This window comes from Cephus cinctus, unplaced genomic scaffold (genome assembly GCF_000341935.2).
Source record: "Cephus cinctus unplaced genomic scaffold, Ccin1 Ccin1_scaffold0457, whole genome shotgun sequence".
Taxonomy (NCBI): Eukaryota; Metazoa; Arthropoda; class Insecta; order Hymenoptera; family Cephidae; genus Cephus; species Cephus cinctus.
Window position 1 is genome coordinate 519,766 of NW_014333134.1, and position 18,563 is coordinate 538,328.

The 18,563-nt window shown below is 35.4% G+C and overlaps 3 protein-coding genes and 1 long non-coding RNA gene across 8 annotated transcripts in view; 2 read left to right on the forward strand and 2 right to left on the reverse strand.

Annotated features, from left to right (window-relative positions):
• LOC107267862 (ankyrin repeat and fibronectin type-III domain-containing protein 1) overlaps positions 1–8,072 on the reverse strand; it is an 80,153-nt gene extending 72,081 nt beyond the window's left edge. For 2 of the 3 annotated variants that reach the window (XM_025085046.1, XM_025085044.1), the window contains exon 1: positions 7,862–8,072. In XM_025085046.1, coding sequence (XP_024940814.1) covers positions 7,862–7,864 — 3 coding nt within the window. In that variant the 5' untranslated portion in view covers positions 7,865–8,072. Of the gene's footprint in view, positions 1–1,811; positions 1,987–2,419; positions 2,518–7,861 lie in introns of those variants that run through there. The other variant, XM_025085045.1, reaches the window with a different exon arrangement.
• Positions 8,073–10,769: 2,697 nt separating this feature from the next.
• LOC112494368 lies at positions 10,770–11,871 on the forward strand. Its single transcript, XR_003059722.1, has 3 exons — positions 10,770–10,946; positions 11,342–11,472; positions 11,544–11,871. It is a non-coding gene; the product is annotated as an uncharacterized LOC112494368 (long non-coding RNA).
• A 1,355-nt stretch (positions 11,872–13,226) lies between these two features.
• Positions 13,227–15,558, reverse strand: LOC107267828 (signal recognition particle subunit SRP68). The gene is made up of 3 exons (XM_015739962.2): positions 15,316–15,558; positions 14,811–15,148; positions 13,227–14,736 (listed from the first exon to the last, which is right to left on the reverse strand). The coding sequence occupies exons 1-3, from the start codon at positions 15,410–15,412 to the stop codon at positions 13,441–13,443; spliced, it is 1,731 nt and encodes a 576-aa protein (XP_015595448.1). The 5' UTR covers positions 15,413–15,558; the 3' UTR covers positions 13,227–13,440.
• A 415-nt stretch (positions 15,559–15,973) lies between these two features.
• On the forward strand, positions 15,974–18,473 carry LOC107267831 (evolutionarily conserved signaling intermediate in Toll pathway, mitochondrial). Of its 3 annotated transcripts, none has more exons than XM_015739967.2 (3): positions 15,974–16,995; positions 17,084–17,938; positions 18,000–18,473. In XM_015739967.2, the coding sequence occupies exons 2-3, from the start codon at positions 17,203–17,205 to the stop codon at positions 18,299–18,301; spliced, it is 1,038 nt and encodes a 345-aa protein (XP_015595453.1). In that variant the 5' UTR covers positions 15,974–16,995; positions 17,084–17,202; the 3' UTR covers positions 18,302–18,473. The 3 variants fall into 3 exon arrangements, with proteins under 3 accessions (XP_015595453.1, XP_015595452.1, XP_015595451.1); XM_015739966.2 differs by having other exon boundaries at positions 17,101–17,938; XM_015739965.2 differs by having other exon boundaries at positions 15,974–17,938.
• Positions 18,474–18,563: the final 90 nt, after the last annotated feature.

The following is an 18,563-nucleotide window of genomic DNA, read 5'->3' on the forward strand; positions in this document are numbered from 1 at the left end:
ACTGGATGATTCAAGGCGTCGACTTAATTTCTTGACGCCCCCGAATTGAATTAAAGATAAGACATGAGTATCGAGAGAATAAAAAATTTATACATGAATATATGGAATGTGGTAAGAAGCAGAGAAGACGAGAATTTTTGCTCACGAATAATGGAAATTTGCAAATCACGCTGAAAAATCTTCCTGAGAAATTGTCAATGAACTCTCGTGTTTATTTGTTCAACTTTTGTTGTTTTTTTCTTCAACAAAGTCTAATGGCACGCTTAAAGAAAAGATAAAACTGTGATAAACTTATGATTAACTTTTGTAAAAAAATTTACATAATTTCTTCTTTACCGACCGACCGTTATGATTCCATTAGGTAATAAACATTGGAAGTGGCAAGAAACTTTAAAGGTAACATCTCTATGTTGGGGTGGAAATGCTTTTGAATGCATGGAAAATACTTTGGTTAGGTAAAAAAAAATGTAAATGTAGGATGTGGTACAAAGACGCAATTTACGGTCCCTACTTTGAAATCGAAGCTACCGGAAGATAGAAACTCAATAATAATGGACGCGGGTTGGATGGAAGAGGATATAGAGTTCGATGGGTATTCTAATTTATTTCATGGAGATAGAGAGTCGTTTCTCTTGCTGACACAATAATGACCACACGGAAAAGGAAGACGGACTACCGAATCGAATTTATGTTAAGTTTGAGGATGTTGAGAGTAATTTGAAAATTGCCAGAAAACCCCGATATATTCGGATTGAGTTCAGACGAATGTTCATTTTGAAATAGTAAATTAAAAAAAGAATTCGAATTACAAAATAAGTAATTACATTACTTTTCGTTCTTTTGTCGACCAAGAATCCCAACCTAGATGGCAGCACGGTAAATACAAATGGCCGATCGTAAAACGTTAATCGTTCTTATCTTTAAGCTTTAATAAATTGGATTCCCAATCTCGAAGGAAGATCGCGTCGGAAGCTGCGACCTCAATAAAAGGAAACGAGCCTTGGCCAATAAACGAGCCTTTGGATTTGATTCGCAAAGGGTAAGCCATTAGAAGGCAGCTTCGAAGTAGCTTGTGCGGCCATAATTAACAATAAGAAAACATCTGTGTCATTTTCCACCAAGAGGCAGAAACCCTTTTCATTTTTATTTAACACCGTCTAACCCTTTGAGAGATGTAGTACAAGTAGAACCGTATTTGGATGTGCCACGTAACTTATGATCATACATACCTATACCTTGCATATGTCACCCATGAATGCAAACACGTACAGTCATACGACCCAGTGCTTGAAATAAAAATCCAAACCATTGATTCGACTTAGATTTAATTTTATATCTCTGAAGAAAAATAAATAACAAACATCAACATTCTACAAGTAAAAAAACTAATTGTAATTGAATAAAAATAGCAACACGAGTAACCTAGCTTAAACTCAAAAGCATTAAATATTATGATATCTGTCAGTAAGCATGATAAGGATAATAATAGTTTCTCATGAAAAAGTCAGGTTGCGTCATTACTGTCACTAAGTGTTTGACGAGCGTGTTTGATTAAAAGTTTATTAACACTAACAACTTAGCCAATGTCTTACGTCCGCGTATTACGGATACGAACAGTTGAGAAGATCAACAAAATTTTAATTAGCCACTGTTCCGGTTGTACCTCGAAGGGTTTATTAAGGGTTACAAACTACCCTTAAGTTGGGATTGAGTTTATGAACCTGAGTACATTCACCTAACCTCTATGTTGGATACGAGTAGTTCCGCGCTTCTAAAATTTCTTGAAACTATCTTGTACAGTATTGTTCTACCTGGAATTGGATGGTACGACGAGAAAGTCATTGTTGTTAAGAGTTGATATCGTAGATCCCGTGGGATTTGTAGTAGTATGGCTGGAATATGGTTCGTAGTTTTGTAGACGCGAGTAAAAATGTCTTCCAAGATTATGTACTGTGCGAATGGCAGCTGTGTTATTTGTTGAAAATCCTGCGGAACAAATTGCACTTGAAACTCTACCTGTATAAGGCTGATGAAATTGCGTACAACTAACGAGAAGTTATATGCTTGTAATTGACATTTGCTGTATTAAATTTGAGTAAAATTTATACCAGGATTTACGAGAAAAAAGATGCGTCAGAAACGCTTGCACGAGACTGAAAATTCAATTGACGTTCCTTGAACAATGCGTTACTTTTGTAAAACTGCTGCGTAAAGTATAATCAATAAATACACAATGGGTGTAACGAGTAGTAAAATATAAAACAATACAAAATTGTAGGACACTACGGACAATAGATATTTTACGTTCAACTGGAAAAGCTGTCACGAAATTTTAGAGAGCAGTGGTTGAGTTCATTCGTCTACGTATAAGAGGGAAAGAAGAAAAAGGTACAATTGTACAAATGTATCTCACAATTACCTTGTATAAAATGAACAGTAACTAAATACCAGAATCCCAGAATAACGTACAATACACGGCTACGTATTTTAACTTAAACTAGACAAACCAGCGCGACGCCATGTTTGAAGAAACTGTCAAGCGGGCGACCGTAACGCCACGATAAATCCTCAGCACTGCGGTCAACTGGTGAACTATATCTTGAATTCAAACCGAAAAGAAGAATTGAATTCACTATGAAAACAAATTCTTGAACGATGCTTAAATTATATCAATCTATGAATTTCCCAGTATTCATCCAATCTTGGCCGATTCCTAGAGGTCGTCTCGATTACATAGGAAGTTATGCACGCTGTTTAAAACGACCCAGAGTAAAACAGTACTATCGCTTTTAGCCCTGGACAAAACGTCCTCGGTCAACTTTTCACGTATGTCGCATACCCTTGAGATTTATGTCTTGTTTTGTCTCTATCGGGATCGCGGAATGGAAATAGGAAAAGGAAAAAGAGAGAGAGATGAAATAAGGCAGAAAGGGAGATGCCGAGATTATGGCGTCACTTTCACAATCCACACGTTGTGAACAAAAAAGAAGTCCTGAATGCCGAACGGCTTTCTGGCTATTCGCCAGTCTCAAAGCGAATCCTGGCTTTGTCTATTACGTTTTGTACGGGCGAGAAAAAGTGAGATAGTATAAAGAAAAGAGAGAAGAGAGACGAAAGAAATCGAGGAAGCATCTCCCGCTATGAAAACACTGGAAATATATACGTATGTACTTTACTATCCGGCCAAGCATAGCAAAACTAGATATGTGCATATATTCTGGCAGGTATAAGGCTGCCTATATGAATAGAGCATAACAAAACTTTACAGTCACGTCGCATCAATATTTCGACGCACTATTTTTTCTTTTTTTTTTTTACAGGATCCTCACTGGGTTACGAATAATTTGATGGAGTGTAAAATTTCAACAAGACTTTATGCGTACGTGATTTACGTGTATTATGTAAATTTCTGTATATTTACACATTGTACCAAATGTTCCTCTGTCAACTTCATAATTTTATTCACGAATTACGTAAATCAATGTTTTCACGTTAAATCCCCGTTTGAAATTCGACTTAGCATTTTTTCCCGTAACTCTTTTTGTAACTCGTAAAAGACTTTTCCCGTGGAATGCATAAATGAAACATTGAAAATGAATCACCGAATTGAAAAAAGGATGCCGGTTGATCATTTCTTGTATTTTTGTGCAGAATCCATCAAACGATTTTGTAAATGACAAGGATAAATTCGATATAAGACTTCTTTAGTATTATATTATTTCCTTTCTATGTGCCGACGATACTTTCTCATCCGTTGACGCTTAAGGCAGTCGCGTTATTGGTGCACTTTCTGACAAAGAGCAATTTAATGACTTTCCCGGACGGAGTCTTTTCATAACAAAAATTCAAAGGATATGCAAGTCGTGCACCTTATCATATTATATGGATATTTATAATCGAGACATGATTTGTGCTTTACTTCCAAAGGGTCATTCTTATATGACTCTTCCGTGTAAAGAAGTCCTCTGAATGTAGATACTATTTCCGGTATCGGTACTATTTACTGTAACTACCTGATTTATTACACAGTTGTTTATTTGATCCATATAAAATTTTCAATTAGACTCATGTATGTTTTTTTAATCTTCTCTTTTCATCGTCATCGTGAAATTACGTGCCTAAGGAAATTACTGGGGACGAATAAATAAAATTGCACGATATTCCTGCATTTTATTATTTTGTCTGTCCTTGTTTTTTTATCTTTCCACTAGACCGACGCACACTTCACATCTTTCTGCTGATTGACAGTGCTCCAAATGGATACAATAGCCTGGAGCACCAAACAGACATCTTTTATCTTGATTTTGCAAGGTCGTAGAAAGATGACGTATCCCAAAATGGTCGAAGGTTAACATAACTGGGGAAAAAAAAAAATTTGCTAATTACCTAATTTTCGATATTGTTTTAAAAAAATTGTGTCTTCCGGTACGAATCAACTATGTAAATCTTGACAGGTAAACATTTAAGATGCCGGATATCGACTTTTCCTTACGCTTTAAGTGAGTTTGAGAATTTTGAAAAATCATTTTACAACTGACAGCACCTTTATCATTTATCACTTATCATTAAATGTAAACAAAATGGTGGATGATTTTCAAGTGGTTAAACTTTTCTTACAAAGTCAACTGAATATTTGAAAATAAATGATTCACATATATTAACAAACAATTTTGAAAGTTTTATTTACAACAAGCGTAACACGTCCACCAATGACTGCCAATCAAATTTACATATTCAATGACCGGAAAATGAATGAAAACTAACATTGCGCCTTATCAGGCAATGCCACTCAGCGACGAACAGTTACAACAATTAAAGCACGATGACGTCGTAGTATCAATGCGCGAGTTGATAAAAATTAAAAATTCCAAAAAACAAAATGTTAAATGTAGCTGATTTTCTGTGGATAAAGTTTTTTTCTATTTACTTCCATCTTCCACGACAGAAAGAACAAGAACAGGTGTTATGTAAATAGCGCCACTCTTATCGTCACAGTGAAAACTAAAGGCGTCGCGACGCCTCTACAGCAAACTGGAAAGCATCGCAAGGCATCGCGTGTTGGAAACGCATTACGCAATCAGACGAATTTATTTCATGCTTTTTCCGGAGAATCATGGTTTTTTATATTTAGTGTTGATTTTGAAAATGCGACTTTATCACATGATACGGATTATACATATATATATATATATATTCAGTTGCGCAATTATTTATGGATGTTTATATCATTTATTTAATTTCGTATTTCCAGGTATATTGTACATTTTTATTATTAATTAAAATACTGTAAAATCATGTTGATTTATTTTATTCAATTGCCCCTATTTATTTTCATTAGTCAAAGTCGCAATGCTGTCTACATCGATTCTCCACTAGGGCATCGATTCGACCCCATTATGTACAGGGTGTACTATAACTTTAGAATCAATGATACGTTCGCAAAAAATAATGGAAGCCACTAGAATTTTTCGCTACGAGATACTTCGATGATTCGCGATATGTGATTTACACAAAAATAAAATTAAAAAAAATTTGTTCATTATCCCCATTCATTACCAATTCGAAGATATTTGAGTTTGAGCAAACGTATATTTTTAAAAATTTTCAAAATTATCTTGTTTAACTTCCATTTTTGAAAATAAATAAATCGAACAAAATTCTTTCACCGTAACGGCACAATGCTTCCGCGGCTTTATAGCCCATAAAACTTTAATTAATTCTGACAAATTAAGAAATTAATTGGTCGCATTTCACAGCTTGCAAACTATGCTCGTCCTTGGCATAAAAGGGTTTCGTGTCTTCGAGGACGATCCCCCTTTTACATTTGACAGTCTAAATTTCGCCCCTTTCCCGCACAGCCCTTAAATATACCCCATATCAATTGTCAACCTACCCATTATTTTTAATTCTCCCTTTTTGTGGTGAAACCAAAAAAAATTGTTCGCTCATAATATTTATTCAAGCATCAAATATCCAGATAGACAGTGAATTATATCAAAAGATAAAAAAGAATAATGATAAGAAACCACGCGATGAAAAGGAAGAAAAAATTATTGCCAACATTAAAACGCACGAATATTGACTAACCTAGAAACGTAATATATTCGTCATTGTTACCTTTTAATAACCTTCAATATTAAACGAATCATTATTTTTATTGTCGAACTTTGATCTCCTTCTTTTTCCCTATATTCATACACGAATCCACAGCCTTCGTACTTTTCACTAAAGGTTCAATCACACGAGCCAATTCACATCCGTTCCTTTTTGATTTCCAATAAAAAATTCATAGTGCCTATGAATTAAACATATGTGACTCATGCTCGGATAATGACGGCAAATTTCAAACGATATTTCATAACGATCATAGATTACATTTTTTTTGCAAATTTCTCAAAGGCATAATTGATTTCTCAACCCGTCGCGCTGCGAGCATATTGAAATAGTCGCTAACTCCGCACAATAGAAACGTTCGAAAGTATAATAGTTCAATCCGAATAAAATTAACGTAACTATTATTAATATTTACTTCGTATATCTGCCGATTGATCGAAACTGTTAAAGCGATATTTAAATGTACACTCTGTCAAGAAGTTATCAATAAACTATGAAGAATTTCACTGTTTCGCGTTTCCAAAAATTCCCTTTCCGTTTATATCCAAAAGATTGTTTTTAATTGAGAAATTTCGAAATTGACTTCCAACCTTTCGGCATTCATCATCCCGTCGGCACCATCAAGGAGACACTGGTGGTTGCATTATTTATAATAAATGAACAAAAAGGAATTAAGTCTAACTTTTACAGAATTGATTAATAGACAGGCGAATAAAAAAAAAAGGATCGAGAGACAGGTAAAGAAAAGAGACTGACAAAGAGATCGTGGTTACGTATTTTTAAATTTCCCGCCACATTATAAGTACGGATATTGAATGTGCTAAAAAGTAGAGCTAACCTTTATGATTTTTATGTTCAATCATAATGAGACATTGAATCTTATTCCCGTGTTTCAAGGTCATGCGGAAATTTCTCTACCTGCCTCTCACACCCCATCATCCCGCCAAATCATAACAATCCTGGAGAGCCATCAAAATTAATGAATTTCATGAACGTTGTACCTATGTAGGTTGACAGGCAGATAGGCAGGAAGAAACTCACTCACTCACTGACTCTTCTACGCGTAACAACGAGTAGCGTTTGATTAAACGTAACGTGAAATACTTAAGGCGTCGTCTTTAATTATTTCGATTAATCGAAGTCACTTTCGACACCGTCGTACCACTTGGACAATCTTGTGGCGATAGAAGTAAAACGGCGGTAAAACTGAATTAGGTATTTCTATAACAGTTCTTGAATTTATTTTTGATTTTAGAAACGAACATTTCCATTGCTGGGTGTGTCCAAATGACATTCCGTGTAATACTTTCCATTTGGTAATTATGGTTAACCAATCAACGAGTCATTCAATGACTTTTGGAAACGTCTATTACAGTCATTAGTTGAGGTAATTGTTTTGAATATGTTGGTTTTGTAAATTAAAAACGCTTTGGTGACACGTTGCAACGTTTATATGGTTTCTATGAGGTAAGTTCGTTAAAATTTTCTTGAGGCTGCTATAATGATTTGACTTTATTTGAAATTAAGGAAAAGTTTATGGGAATTTCCTATCAAAATGGAGGTAAGAATTTTTATACAGGAAAATATCAGTTTGTTTACTTGCGTTAACAGCTTTTGGACGGTGCGTTGGGAAAGTATGTCTAGACATCTAACAATTTTTGGTTGTTTTTTTCTGACGTCTAAAGAATTCGATGGAATATTTGACTTTTTTCGGCTTTTTAGTTTGATCGTTAACATTAATACAGACCATCAGTGTCGAATACGATGCAATGATGAATACATTTTTCACAGCTACAACTGCTTCATTAAAGTTCCAATTGGACGGCGATTAGAAAAGCACAAGATTAGGTTATGTTTAGCACAAACGTAAAATAAAATTCGCGTGGCGCGCGTCTTTTTTCATAGGACGAAATATTCGACACGATGCGAACGTCGCGACGTCCGGCCACCGACTAACTTGAGTTCGGCTGCTACGATCAACGTCGGCATCGGCGACGGGGTGCTGCACTCGAATGACACAGCACTGGCGACACATCGATCTGAGTTGTAGCCACTCTTGAGAAACCTGGAAATCCTGAAAATCCTATAGTAATCCTTAACATCTTTTCATCCTAGATCATTATCGTGAATTACATAAATTTCACATGAAGAAATATAAATTTATCTTGAGAAAATAAAAGCCATTGGCGTAGATACGGAAAATATTATAATTCCTAAGAGGAATTTACTGCGCCGCATAGAATGACGTAGTTCACTTTGGAAAACTTAGGGATTTCACGAATTTCAGTCATTAGGTATACCTAATATCCGTTATATGCGTTTAATCGAGCCTGTCGATAGAGTTATGATGCAATTTCTGATTCAAATGAATTTCGGTACAGAATAGGAATTGTAGGCTCGACGAAATAATTGCTATTATCAACAACGGAATTCGATGGAATTGTCTTGCGAATCTTGTTATATGAATTGACATTGTGTTATTGATTAAACAAAATTAGGTGAATCGGTCGACATTAAAAATTTGTCAATTTTGATTATTTATTGATAAAATAAGAAATATTATATTTCGCATAAATACTCATTTCCGCAATATCAAACATCGCATAGAAAATTATGCATGCATTTGTCTAAAATCCAATACTCAGAGGTGCTAAGTATGTAACAACGAACGGATTAGAGATATAACAAAAGAAATGTTGCGCAATTTTATGAAATCATCAATCACAGTTGATGCCTAAAAAATCCGATCATGTAAAATCAATATTCCTCAAATATCTAACATGGATGAGCACGTCAAAAAAATATACGATTTTTGTACCGTTATCGATTTTCATAAAAAGAAAACTCGAGGAGTCGTCACAGGAATTCAGTATTTCGTTGTTACTTGGAAGCCTCAACGAATTTCATTTCCGTTACTATAAAGTATGTACGTGTATCAAATGAGATTTTTGAAATATATAAAACAAAAAATAAATTACTCCTTTCCAGAATTCCGTATATTAAATGCAGACGACCATGAAATCCCATCGATCCGACGACAGGCGCCGGCCTACGCACTGGCAATATTCTCAGAGTGCAGTTTGCATTAGTTGCGAAAGTACAGTATAAGCTTGACTATTCAAATGATACACCGTTGCAGAAAATCAGAATATAATTTCCATCCAACGACTTCAACATGTTTGTCTCCAGGTTGGTAAAAAAAATTTTTCCACGTATAACCGCCCATGTTGTATTCGTAGATAAATTTTTGGAAAATTTGTAAGTTATCTAAGAAAAGTTGTAATAATTTTTCATTTAAATTCTAAAAATATTATTATCGTGACAAAACACGAGCCTACCGCGTCAGCAGTAAAGATAAAAATGTTTATTCTTACTTTCTGGTCTGTCACGTTTCCTCAATTTTCATAGCTGACAATTTGGTATCTTCATGCCCGTCGCGTTTTCCTCCCAGTAATATTCAGCTTGCAGTTGGCATTGCGCAGTAGTAACAGAGACATTATGATCAGACGTGACAATTTACTGAAAGAATACAATTCGCTTGACAACTGCTTTCCGCGTCTAGCAACGTGAATCGTTTCAAGCAGAACTCTGTAGAGTAGTAGAGGGCAATACCAGTCAGACAGAAGTAGAATAACGCTTACTAGTCAGACAGTTGAAGTCTGATCGACAGAAAGTTCATTTAAAGCACTAGCATTAATGAAGATTCCACTTGGATGAAATATGAAGAGAATTCATGAATCCTATAAATCTTCTTGTGTATACAAGACGATAATAAATTCTATTTCTGATAGTTACAATGATCAACAGTGATATATCGAATTTAATCCATCATTGTTAATCTAGTTCGCACATTTTTTTTTCTTTCCGGTCAGAGTCAATATATTCAAGCTAACGATACAAGACAATTGTTACTGAAATTTCTAATGACTATTGGCAATACGTGATCTGACTGAAATGCACAATTGCACTGAACTAATAGAAATCCAAGAATACTGCAGCGTAATGCAATAGAAAATTGGTGCATCGTGAACGGAATGAGAATTACCAAAGAGCATCAAAATCACGATCATTTTACACGTGTGTACACTGCTTTACAATTCTAAAGGTGCTCTGTAAATTCGTGACAAGGTTTCATTGAGTATTCACGTAAATTAGGTAAAGCAAGTCATCTACGTATTTCCGTGCTTGTAGTCAGTTTTGAAAATTTCCTTAACTCTCGAGGTTAATAAAGCTGTGTAGTGTGTCTGGAAAAATAACTGTGCTGACAACGTCCAATTAATCAGTGATAATAAATTATAGGATAGATAACCTGGCACGTAGAGAAATAAGAAAAACAAAGATACCTTCATTCTTATTCATACACGAAAATCTAACGGCGATGTCCATCCATTATACAAATGCCTTCAGGGGTCATCTTACTGTGGTTACAGATACGAAAGAGTCCTCTCTATCATACTTTTTTATCTTGAACCGACTATAGACCAGAACTGTTTTAACTGTACGTAGAATTTTATTTTACTTCCTTTTGTTGTGACTGCCTTATACGATGAGGAGATGCTTTATATCATTATATGAACTGTGAACAAAGTTTAATCGTCCCATGATAAGGGACAGGTAAGACACGATGAAAAGCAGGCTTACTAGAGTTTGATAAATTTCCCGCAAGGTGGCACTGCCTGCCGTTTAGTAACGGAAAGAGTAGGGATAATGTTTAGTATGCAAGGGGGTTGTGTATCGGATTACGTTTTTTGTTCTTTCCAAAGAAGGGATCAACGCAAAAACTTACGTGTTGGTCTAACATATGTAAAAAAAAAGAAAGAATCAGTTCACGTGTACGTATACCTATAAAAATAAATACACTGTACGCATACGAAACATTTTTTACGTTGTAACTTTGCTTGTTTAAAGATAAATTTCTGGAACATACCTATGTAGTTTTCCTTGTTATCCAATGTATCCAATCCACAAACCTTTCTTACACGCGTATAATCGGTAACTGCAAATGTATAGCTATTAAAAAGGCGAATAGGGTATATGCACTCTGAAAATGCATTTCTATGACATATGTGACAGACATTTCTTTTGATTCTATGCCGGTAGTAATAATACGAAATACATATACAAGCAGAAGACTATCATTTTTCCTTTATCTTTTTATTACTCCATACTATGTCTGGGTGGATGAAATGTTGAAAATTTTTCTCACAGAACACTTTTTGCTTCTCAGACCTGAAGAGAATTATCAAAATTAGAAAATAATTATTGCTGAAGCATAAATCATTGTAAACGCCTTATGTCATCAGTATAACATTCAGAAAATTTACGGTAATGAAAAAAAAAGTGTATCTTCGAGATGATGTAAGTAGAAATTCTATTTTTTAATCTATTTGTGATGTGGTATATCGATTTATCAAGGAACTCAATTGCAGTGAATGGGAATAGAATTGGGCGTCGGTCACGTGTGGATATGTTTCCGCAAAGTAAGAACGCGAACAAAAACTTAACAAAGTTAACGAGGGATAACTCATTGCGACAAGTTTCCACGACGTTAGTACTTATGCGATAATGATAGAATTGAGGAAAGTTTATCACAGGAGAGAAGGTGAAACGAATTATTACTGGCTGTCGAGTATTGATTGTGTCGGACAAATAGTTCATGGTACAATTTCACCTTTACCGATAAATAGAAAAAATGCGAAAGAAATTAAATCTTTAAAATAAAATATATTCTCAATAATCATGATTATTTAACTTGAACGAGAGACAAAATAATGTATTTACTTAATTAAATAATTTTTGGAATTTCAATAATTCTCATAAAATATATATACCGGCAGCTTCAAAACTATACTGATAACAAATTTTCTTACTCTTCTTATTTTTCAGTTTTTTTCTTAAATTCCACTCTGAGTGAACCGACTTCCTTAATTACTCTGTTTCATAAAATGCATAAAACTATGTCGACGGCTCTCGCATAGTACTTATCCTTGCTGTTACCAACTTTGCTTTTCCGTCGCGTTTTTCTTTTTCTTTCTTCGCTATTAAATTACGTCCAATCGCTCTTAGAAGGTAATGGCGCCTTAGAACCGTAGAAAAGAATACTCTTGTGTTTGCCATATTTGACGATAGCGTCATTTTTCTACACCTGTTTATAGCATTAATAATAAGAGAAAATGATAAACCAGTAATAACAATGAGAAAGCCAAAAAAAATTACTAATTTTCGGAAATTGGAGTTTTACAGTAAACAGAATGTTGGATTGCACCATTTTTAATGGTTTCAATGTATTTTAACGATGATGGCCTTGTAGCTGGTTATTACTTTCTACACAAATTGTAGGGATAATATCTTATTTTGATGTTATCTCTTGGAACAAACGTACCTATAATGATAATATTTATTGGTATAACCATAATCAATTTTTGATATTAGTAAACAATAAATAAACTAACACTAGTAAACACATATTGTTGTAACTACAATGAAATATATATTTTGCATTATACAGCAACCATATAAAAGTCAAATTTTAAAAGAAACTTGTCTATTGGGAAGTATATACTTTGAGAATTTTTTAATAATAAATTACTCAGAGGATTCCTTTAGCTACAAACATTGATAGCATTGTTTATTACTATAATTTTTGTTATTGTGTCACAGTATTGTCCTATCTTCAGAAATTTCTCATGAATTCACAGCACAGGAAACATATGGGGTAACGTTCAATGATACTGTGATACTTGTCATGTTAGTCTATCATAGTACTGATAGTTGTTCATTGTATTGATGTGATGGATGGCAATACCTAATGTTTATAGATGCTATTTATCATGTTGATTGGCATTTACATGTGTGTTTAGCTAAGGTACATTAGACTGGACAAAGCACTATCGAAGTCATCAAAGGTTCTTTATGATGTCTGATCAAGACAATATAGATCAAGACAAATATCCCTCATCTTTCTCATCTTTTGTTCAGTGCCAAAGATTGCCATAATTTCGAACTGTCTTATAGAAAAGAAAAAAGCTGAATGAATTATTCTTCAATGATTCGATACAAATATAGTTGAATACTTGAGTTTCGCCAAGGCTCATAAAAAAGATACCCCATAATAATTGTTTAAAATCATCTTTATTTGACGGCATACCATTAATACAAATAATAACGCAATTTCTGTCGAGTTAATGAAGCATCCTGTACGAGTATTGAAGACCATATACCAATAAAATGAAATTATATAGCGTATCAGGAGTCCTGTTATTGCTGCCTCAGCAACCCGTCCAAAAATTGCGACTTTTTAAATCCGTGTTAACGAGGCACCATATTTTATTTATTGCCCCATCCCCAGAGTCCTTTGACGAATCCAGTAAGACCAGCCTGGCCTCCTTTTTTCCCTTGATCCCCAACTTTATTGGAAAGATCTGGAAACTCCACCATATTGAATGCCAAATCGAAGAATAGTGGCTTGCAAGGAATACTCTGCATCGGAGGTGGTAACTTATAAACATTTGGCTGTTTAGTCAACAATGATGAATCCTCTCTATACTCATGTAATCTTTCACACAAAGGCTTCTTGCTCTTAGTCTGCTTGTTAGTTCCAGGCTCCTCTTCCTGACCCTCCTCCAGAACACTATGAGCATGGGCTGCATATTGCGCACCCTCAATGGAGACTTCCAATTCTCGCAGTGCGGTTTTCAAGTCACCAGGCAGAATGGACTCATGTTTCAGAGCATCTTTGGCATGCTGCGATGACCTCTGATACAGAGCCATGGCCTCGCGCCATCGATGTAGATTCACCAGAGATTGTGCCATGTAGAAGCACCTAAAGGCACGATAGCCTTTAGTCTTCACGTCCTGTTCCTGGAGATATTCCTCGTCATCCTGCAACTGGGACATCTCTACTAGATTATGCAATGCTGCCTCGTACAGACGTACGATATCCTGGGGCTTGGCCTTTTCCGATTCCTGTGCTACTTTAACAAGAGCCAAGTTGCGCTCCAAAGTCCTGGACAGTCTGATATACTGTAAATAGGACACCAGATGCTGTGACGGGCTGTTCTTATCCGTGTCTCGGGTTTTCTGCTCGTTCTTAAAGAATTCGCGAACGGCAGCTATTGCGTCCTTACAATCGATCAAGTGCGCTTCCAATAAATCAATTTTAGCCTGGTTACTGGTTGCCTTGGACAGGGTCTGGTTTAGGCGAGAATCAGCAATCAGCAATCCGGCCGCACGGGATGGCACAGCACCGCAAGACTTTCCACGCCATACAACCTCTTCTGTGTTAGCTTGTTTTTCTCGTGTCTGTGCCATCAAAGAGTCCAAGTTTGCCAGGAGCTCTCCACTAAGTTGGCCACGCATTTGCATTAGATCATCAATGGCTGAGGTATCTCCAATATTATAGGCACAGTAACGTAAGCTTGGAGCAAGCTCTTCCACTCGAGCCTTATAAATAAGCTGCTCCACATCAGGTAAGGCTGATGCTAGCTTTTCATAAACTACTTGAGCCTTTTTTAGATTCTCCATAGCAGGTTTCCATAGCTGTAGCTCAAAGTGCAGTGATCCATGTATCCAAGCTACATATGCTTGTGCCTCCAATTTTGTACGAGCATCACAATTGATACTCTGTAAACAAAATAATATAAAACAACTTACAGCATGAAGTACATTAGTTATGCGATTTCTGTGTATACACAAACCTCAATTAGCTCTTGCAACTGTAAAGAATACGTAGCTGCTTTTCTTAAACGCGAAACAAGATGAAACTTCTTCCTAGGTTCGGTATTAGATTCCTGCCGAAGCTGCATGGCATAACTCCAAGCACGCTCAGCCATCGTCAATGGAACTTGCAGAAATTTATCATCATTAACCATCGCGCTTGTGACATCGCGACGTTTGAAATGTCTCCTGTCCCCTTGAGGAACCTTAAGAACTTTTCGCAGACGTCTTAATCGCCTAGAACAGTATCCTCGATAACGCTGGTAATCATTGTGACGTAAGCCATGCTGTTGTTGTGCATCTTTAATTATCTTGAGAACTACATTTCTGCTTAAGGAATACCCAAATATTATTTAGCTTATTTAAACAACTTAACCAATTTAAGTGCAATCCTAAATCAAGGTCTTGACAAATCATATGACTGACATATGGCACCTTACTGAAGTTAGAATCTGTGTCAAGTAAATATTGTATGGAAAAGGATACTCTCCAGCGAGTACTGTTTCTGCTCCTTCGAAATCTCAGTATCCTGATCGTCTTGATGCTCACTAGTTAATACAGAAGTCTCTTCCTGGACCACCATCCTAAATATGTACGATTACGAAGTCAAGGAAGTCACGTAAAAAAGGAGTTTACCACTTTCTAGCCTCCTTGTTCTCGTTATCATCCATATGACTACTTAACCATTTAATAAATGTGGCGAACTCAGTTCGACTGAGCGCCGTCACTACTGCCTCTTAATCGCTCGGTATGGTAGAGTTCTTTATTTCCTGATTTGCTACCGCGAAATTCAAGGCACAATTCGTAGTACCAGTTAATATTCAAAATACATAGCCATAGTTACTGCTTTTACTTGTACGTAAAATATAAGGCTCTGGTTGTCTTATAACATCGGCATCCTAATACTTTGTATACCTCCTCCTTTTGTACTGAAGACCCATTTCTTTATAAGCAGTAATAAATAAAGGAAACACTCTTGGAAGTCCCTCGCAATATGACTCAACGGTCATGCTGGCCCGACGTACGTGTTCGCGCCCTGGTTAGCACGATTTAGCGGGGCCTTTTTTTTGTCAACCAAATTTGGCAACCAATTGGCCCCTTCCGCTGACTTATCTTTTGTGCGAAAATCTGTCAAGAAACTTTTCCACGCTTTCACCTTTACTCTAAAAATTTCCCGCGACAAGAAAAACGACTGACGACGCTTTAAGGCACTTGTCCTACAGACAGTGCTGACTTAGCTTCGAACGAATGAACTTGTATACTCACGGTGCTATTCCTGTTGTTTTATCATCCAATACGCGAACAGTCAGTCCTTTTCTTGTCCGCATATTAGTGTAATATAAACTTTATCTAGATTCAGTATAAATTAACTCTTTTGTGTATCAATTAATTTTCTCGCGTGTCATTAAGAGTTGAAACAGGTAAAAGAGGAAATCCCGTATTTATATCGTTTCAAACTTCCCGGTCCGTTATGTTCCAGGAGATCAGATAACATAAATTCGATCGACCTGCCATCTGCACACGTTACATTGCGTTGCAAATCGTCTGCACCAGTCTGCACGAAAGATAACAATTGTTATTGCAACAATCGTGTAATATACCGTAATAATGAAGCTAATTTAAATACGAATAATTGAATATTAATATAGATGTATTAAGAGATATACACAGCTGATTGCGTAAAAAAACTTTTTTTTATGAAAATCATGAAATATTTTACAGAACAAAAATGTAGTCAATGTTTAATTAGTATTTCTAGTTTCTCAATTCAATATGGCGACACCCGGTGTAGCGTGCAATGAAATACATGAATAAAAATAGTGTAAAATACTAAAATTACGAGTATTTCATGGTATTCCAATTAAAGACAAGCAATTAAACTATTATATTTGAAAGTAAGCAGTTATATTACCACATTGCATACATTATTACAGTGTGCATTGAGGTAATTTTGGAAATCAGGTACTGAAATAGAATGAAATATTACATAAAATAACAGTAAGAAGCATTATTACAACAATGTATCATCCGGTGGCATGTAATTCCTCTCAACATATCACTAAACAGCACTCTATGTTTTTGTTACAAATATTAAAAGTAGCTATTAAAACCAAGTCCATCGCTAACATGTCTTCTATAATCAGAAGACCAACATCTATATTGCAAGTATGTTCAGTGATAGACCAAAATTTTATTAGAAAAGATATTAGAACTATGTCACCGATAATAGTACATAATTTCATTCATACGACAGTACCTTCTTTTAAAAAGGATGAGAAAGATGAGTCAGAGACAGATAATGAAACAAAGAAAGGAGAATCAAAGAAGAACAACGAAACCCAAAAAGGTGCAAAATCACAAAGTGCTTTAGTGATGTATATGTTTGAAAATGTTAAAAAGAAGGAGAAGGAGACTTATTTGGAAACCATTAGGATGTATATAAGCCGTGATATATACAGGAGAGGTCACGTTGAATTTATTTATTCAGCTATGAAATATATGGAGGAATTTGGTGTCCATAGAGATTTGGAAGCCTACAAAAAGCTCATAGACGTTCTACCTAAAGGAAAATTTATTCCTACAAATGTATTTCAAGTAGAATTCTTACATTATCCCAAGCAGCAACAATGTGCAGTTGACTTGTTGGAACAAATGGAAGATAATTCAGTTATTCCAGATAGAGAAATGGAAACAATGCTTATAAATATATTCGGTAAAAGTGCTATACCACTAAGAAAATACTGGAGAATGATGTATTGGATGCCCAGGTTTAAAAACCTAAATCCCTACAAGTTTTCAGAAGAGATTTTTAGTAACGCAATAGAACTCGCCAAGCAAGCTATAAAAAAAATATCTGAAGTAGATCCTGAGAGAGAAATCATAGTCTATGAAACAGAAAAAGTACCAGATTCTGTAGATAAAACATGGATCGTATCAAGCATAAGTCCAACACAAAAGGAACTTCTGAAGAAGCATCCTGTAAATACTGCAGTTTACGTAGAAGGACCTTTTAAAGTCTGGATGCGTAATGTAACAGTGGATTATTTTATTCTAAGAGCAGATCCTGTGCCAAAGACCGACAAACCAATATCTGAATATGATGCCGATGGTAAGAATAATCAGTTTTTATGCGAGGTAACAAGAAATTGACGATGCATTATATTTTTCAGATGTAACCAACATCAAAATACCATTTTGGGAGGAGCCTAAAGTCCCAGGATTTCTTTCATCGGTGCATGAACAGGAAGATGGAACCATATTAGCAGTATGTGCTACAGGAACATCTAGCAAAGATTCTCTACTGTCCTGGATACGTTGTCTGCAAGATGAAAATCCAATTCTATCTGAAATTCCTGTGATCTTTACTTTAAAAGTGAAAACTTCAGACGTTAATGCCATAGAAAGTGGGGAAAAAGTTCAGGGCCGACTAGAAGACTCAAAAAATCCAACTGACAAAAAAACTGAACTCTAGTCTCTTAGTAACAATTGTAACATTTGTAAATAAAATGCAATTTTGTTCGCATTTAATATATTACCTGTACAAATATATATATAAAATAGTAAAAACACTTACTATGCACTACCCAGAAAAACATCCAAGACTTTTCAAACTAAAAAGAAGCAATAAAAAACATTCATCAGCAGACCACGCCTTATATGTTAATTGTAATAAATAATACCGTACGTAGAACTAACTTTTAGGCCATCAATTGCCAATCAATTGTTCTTATTAC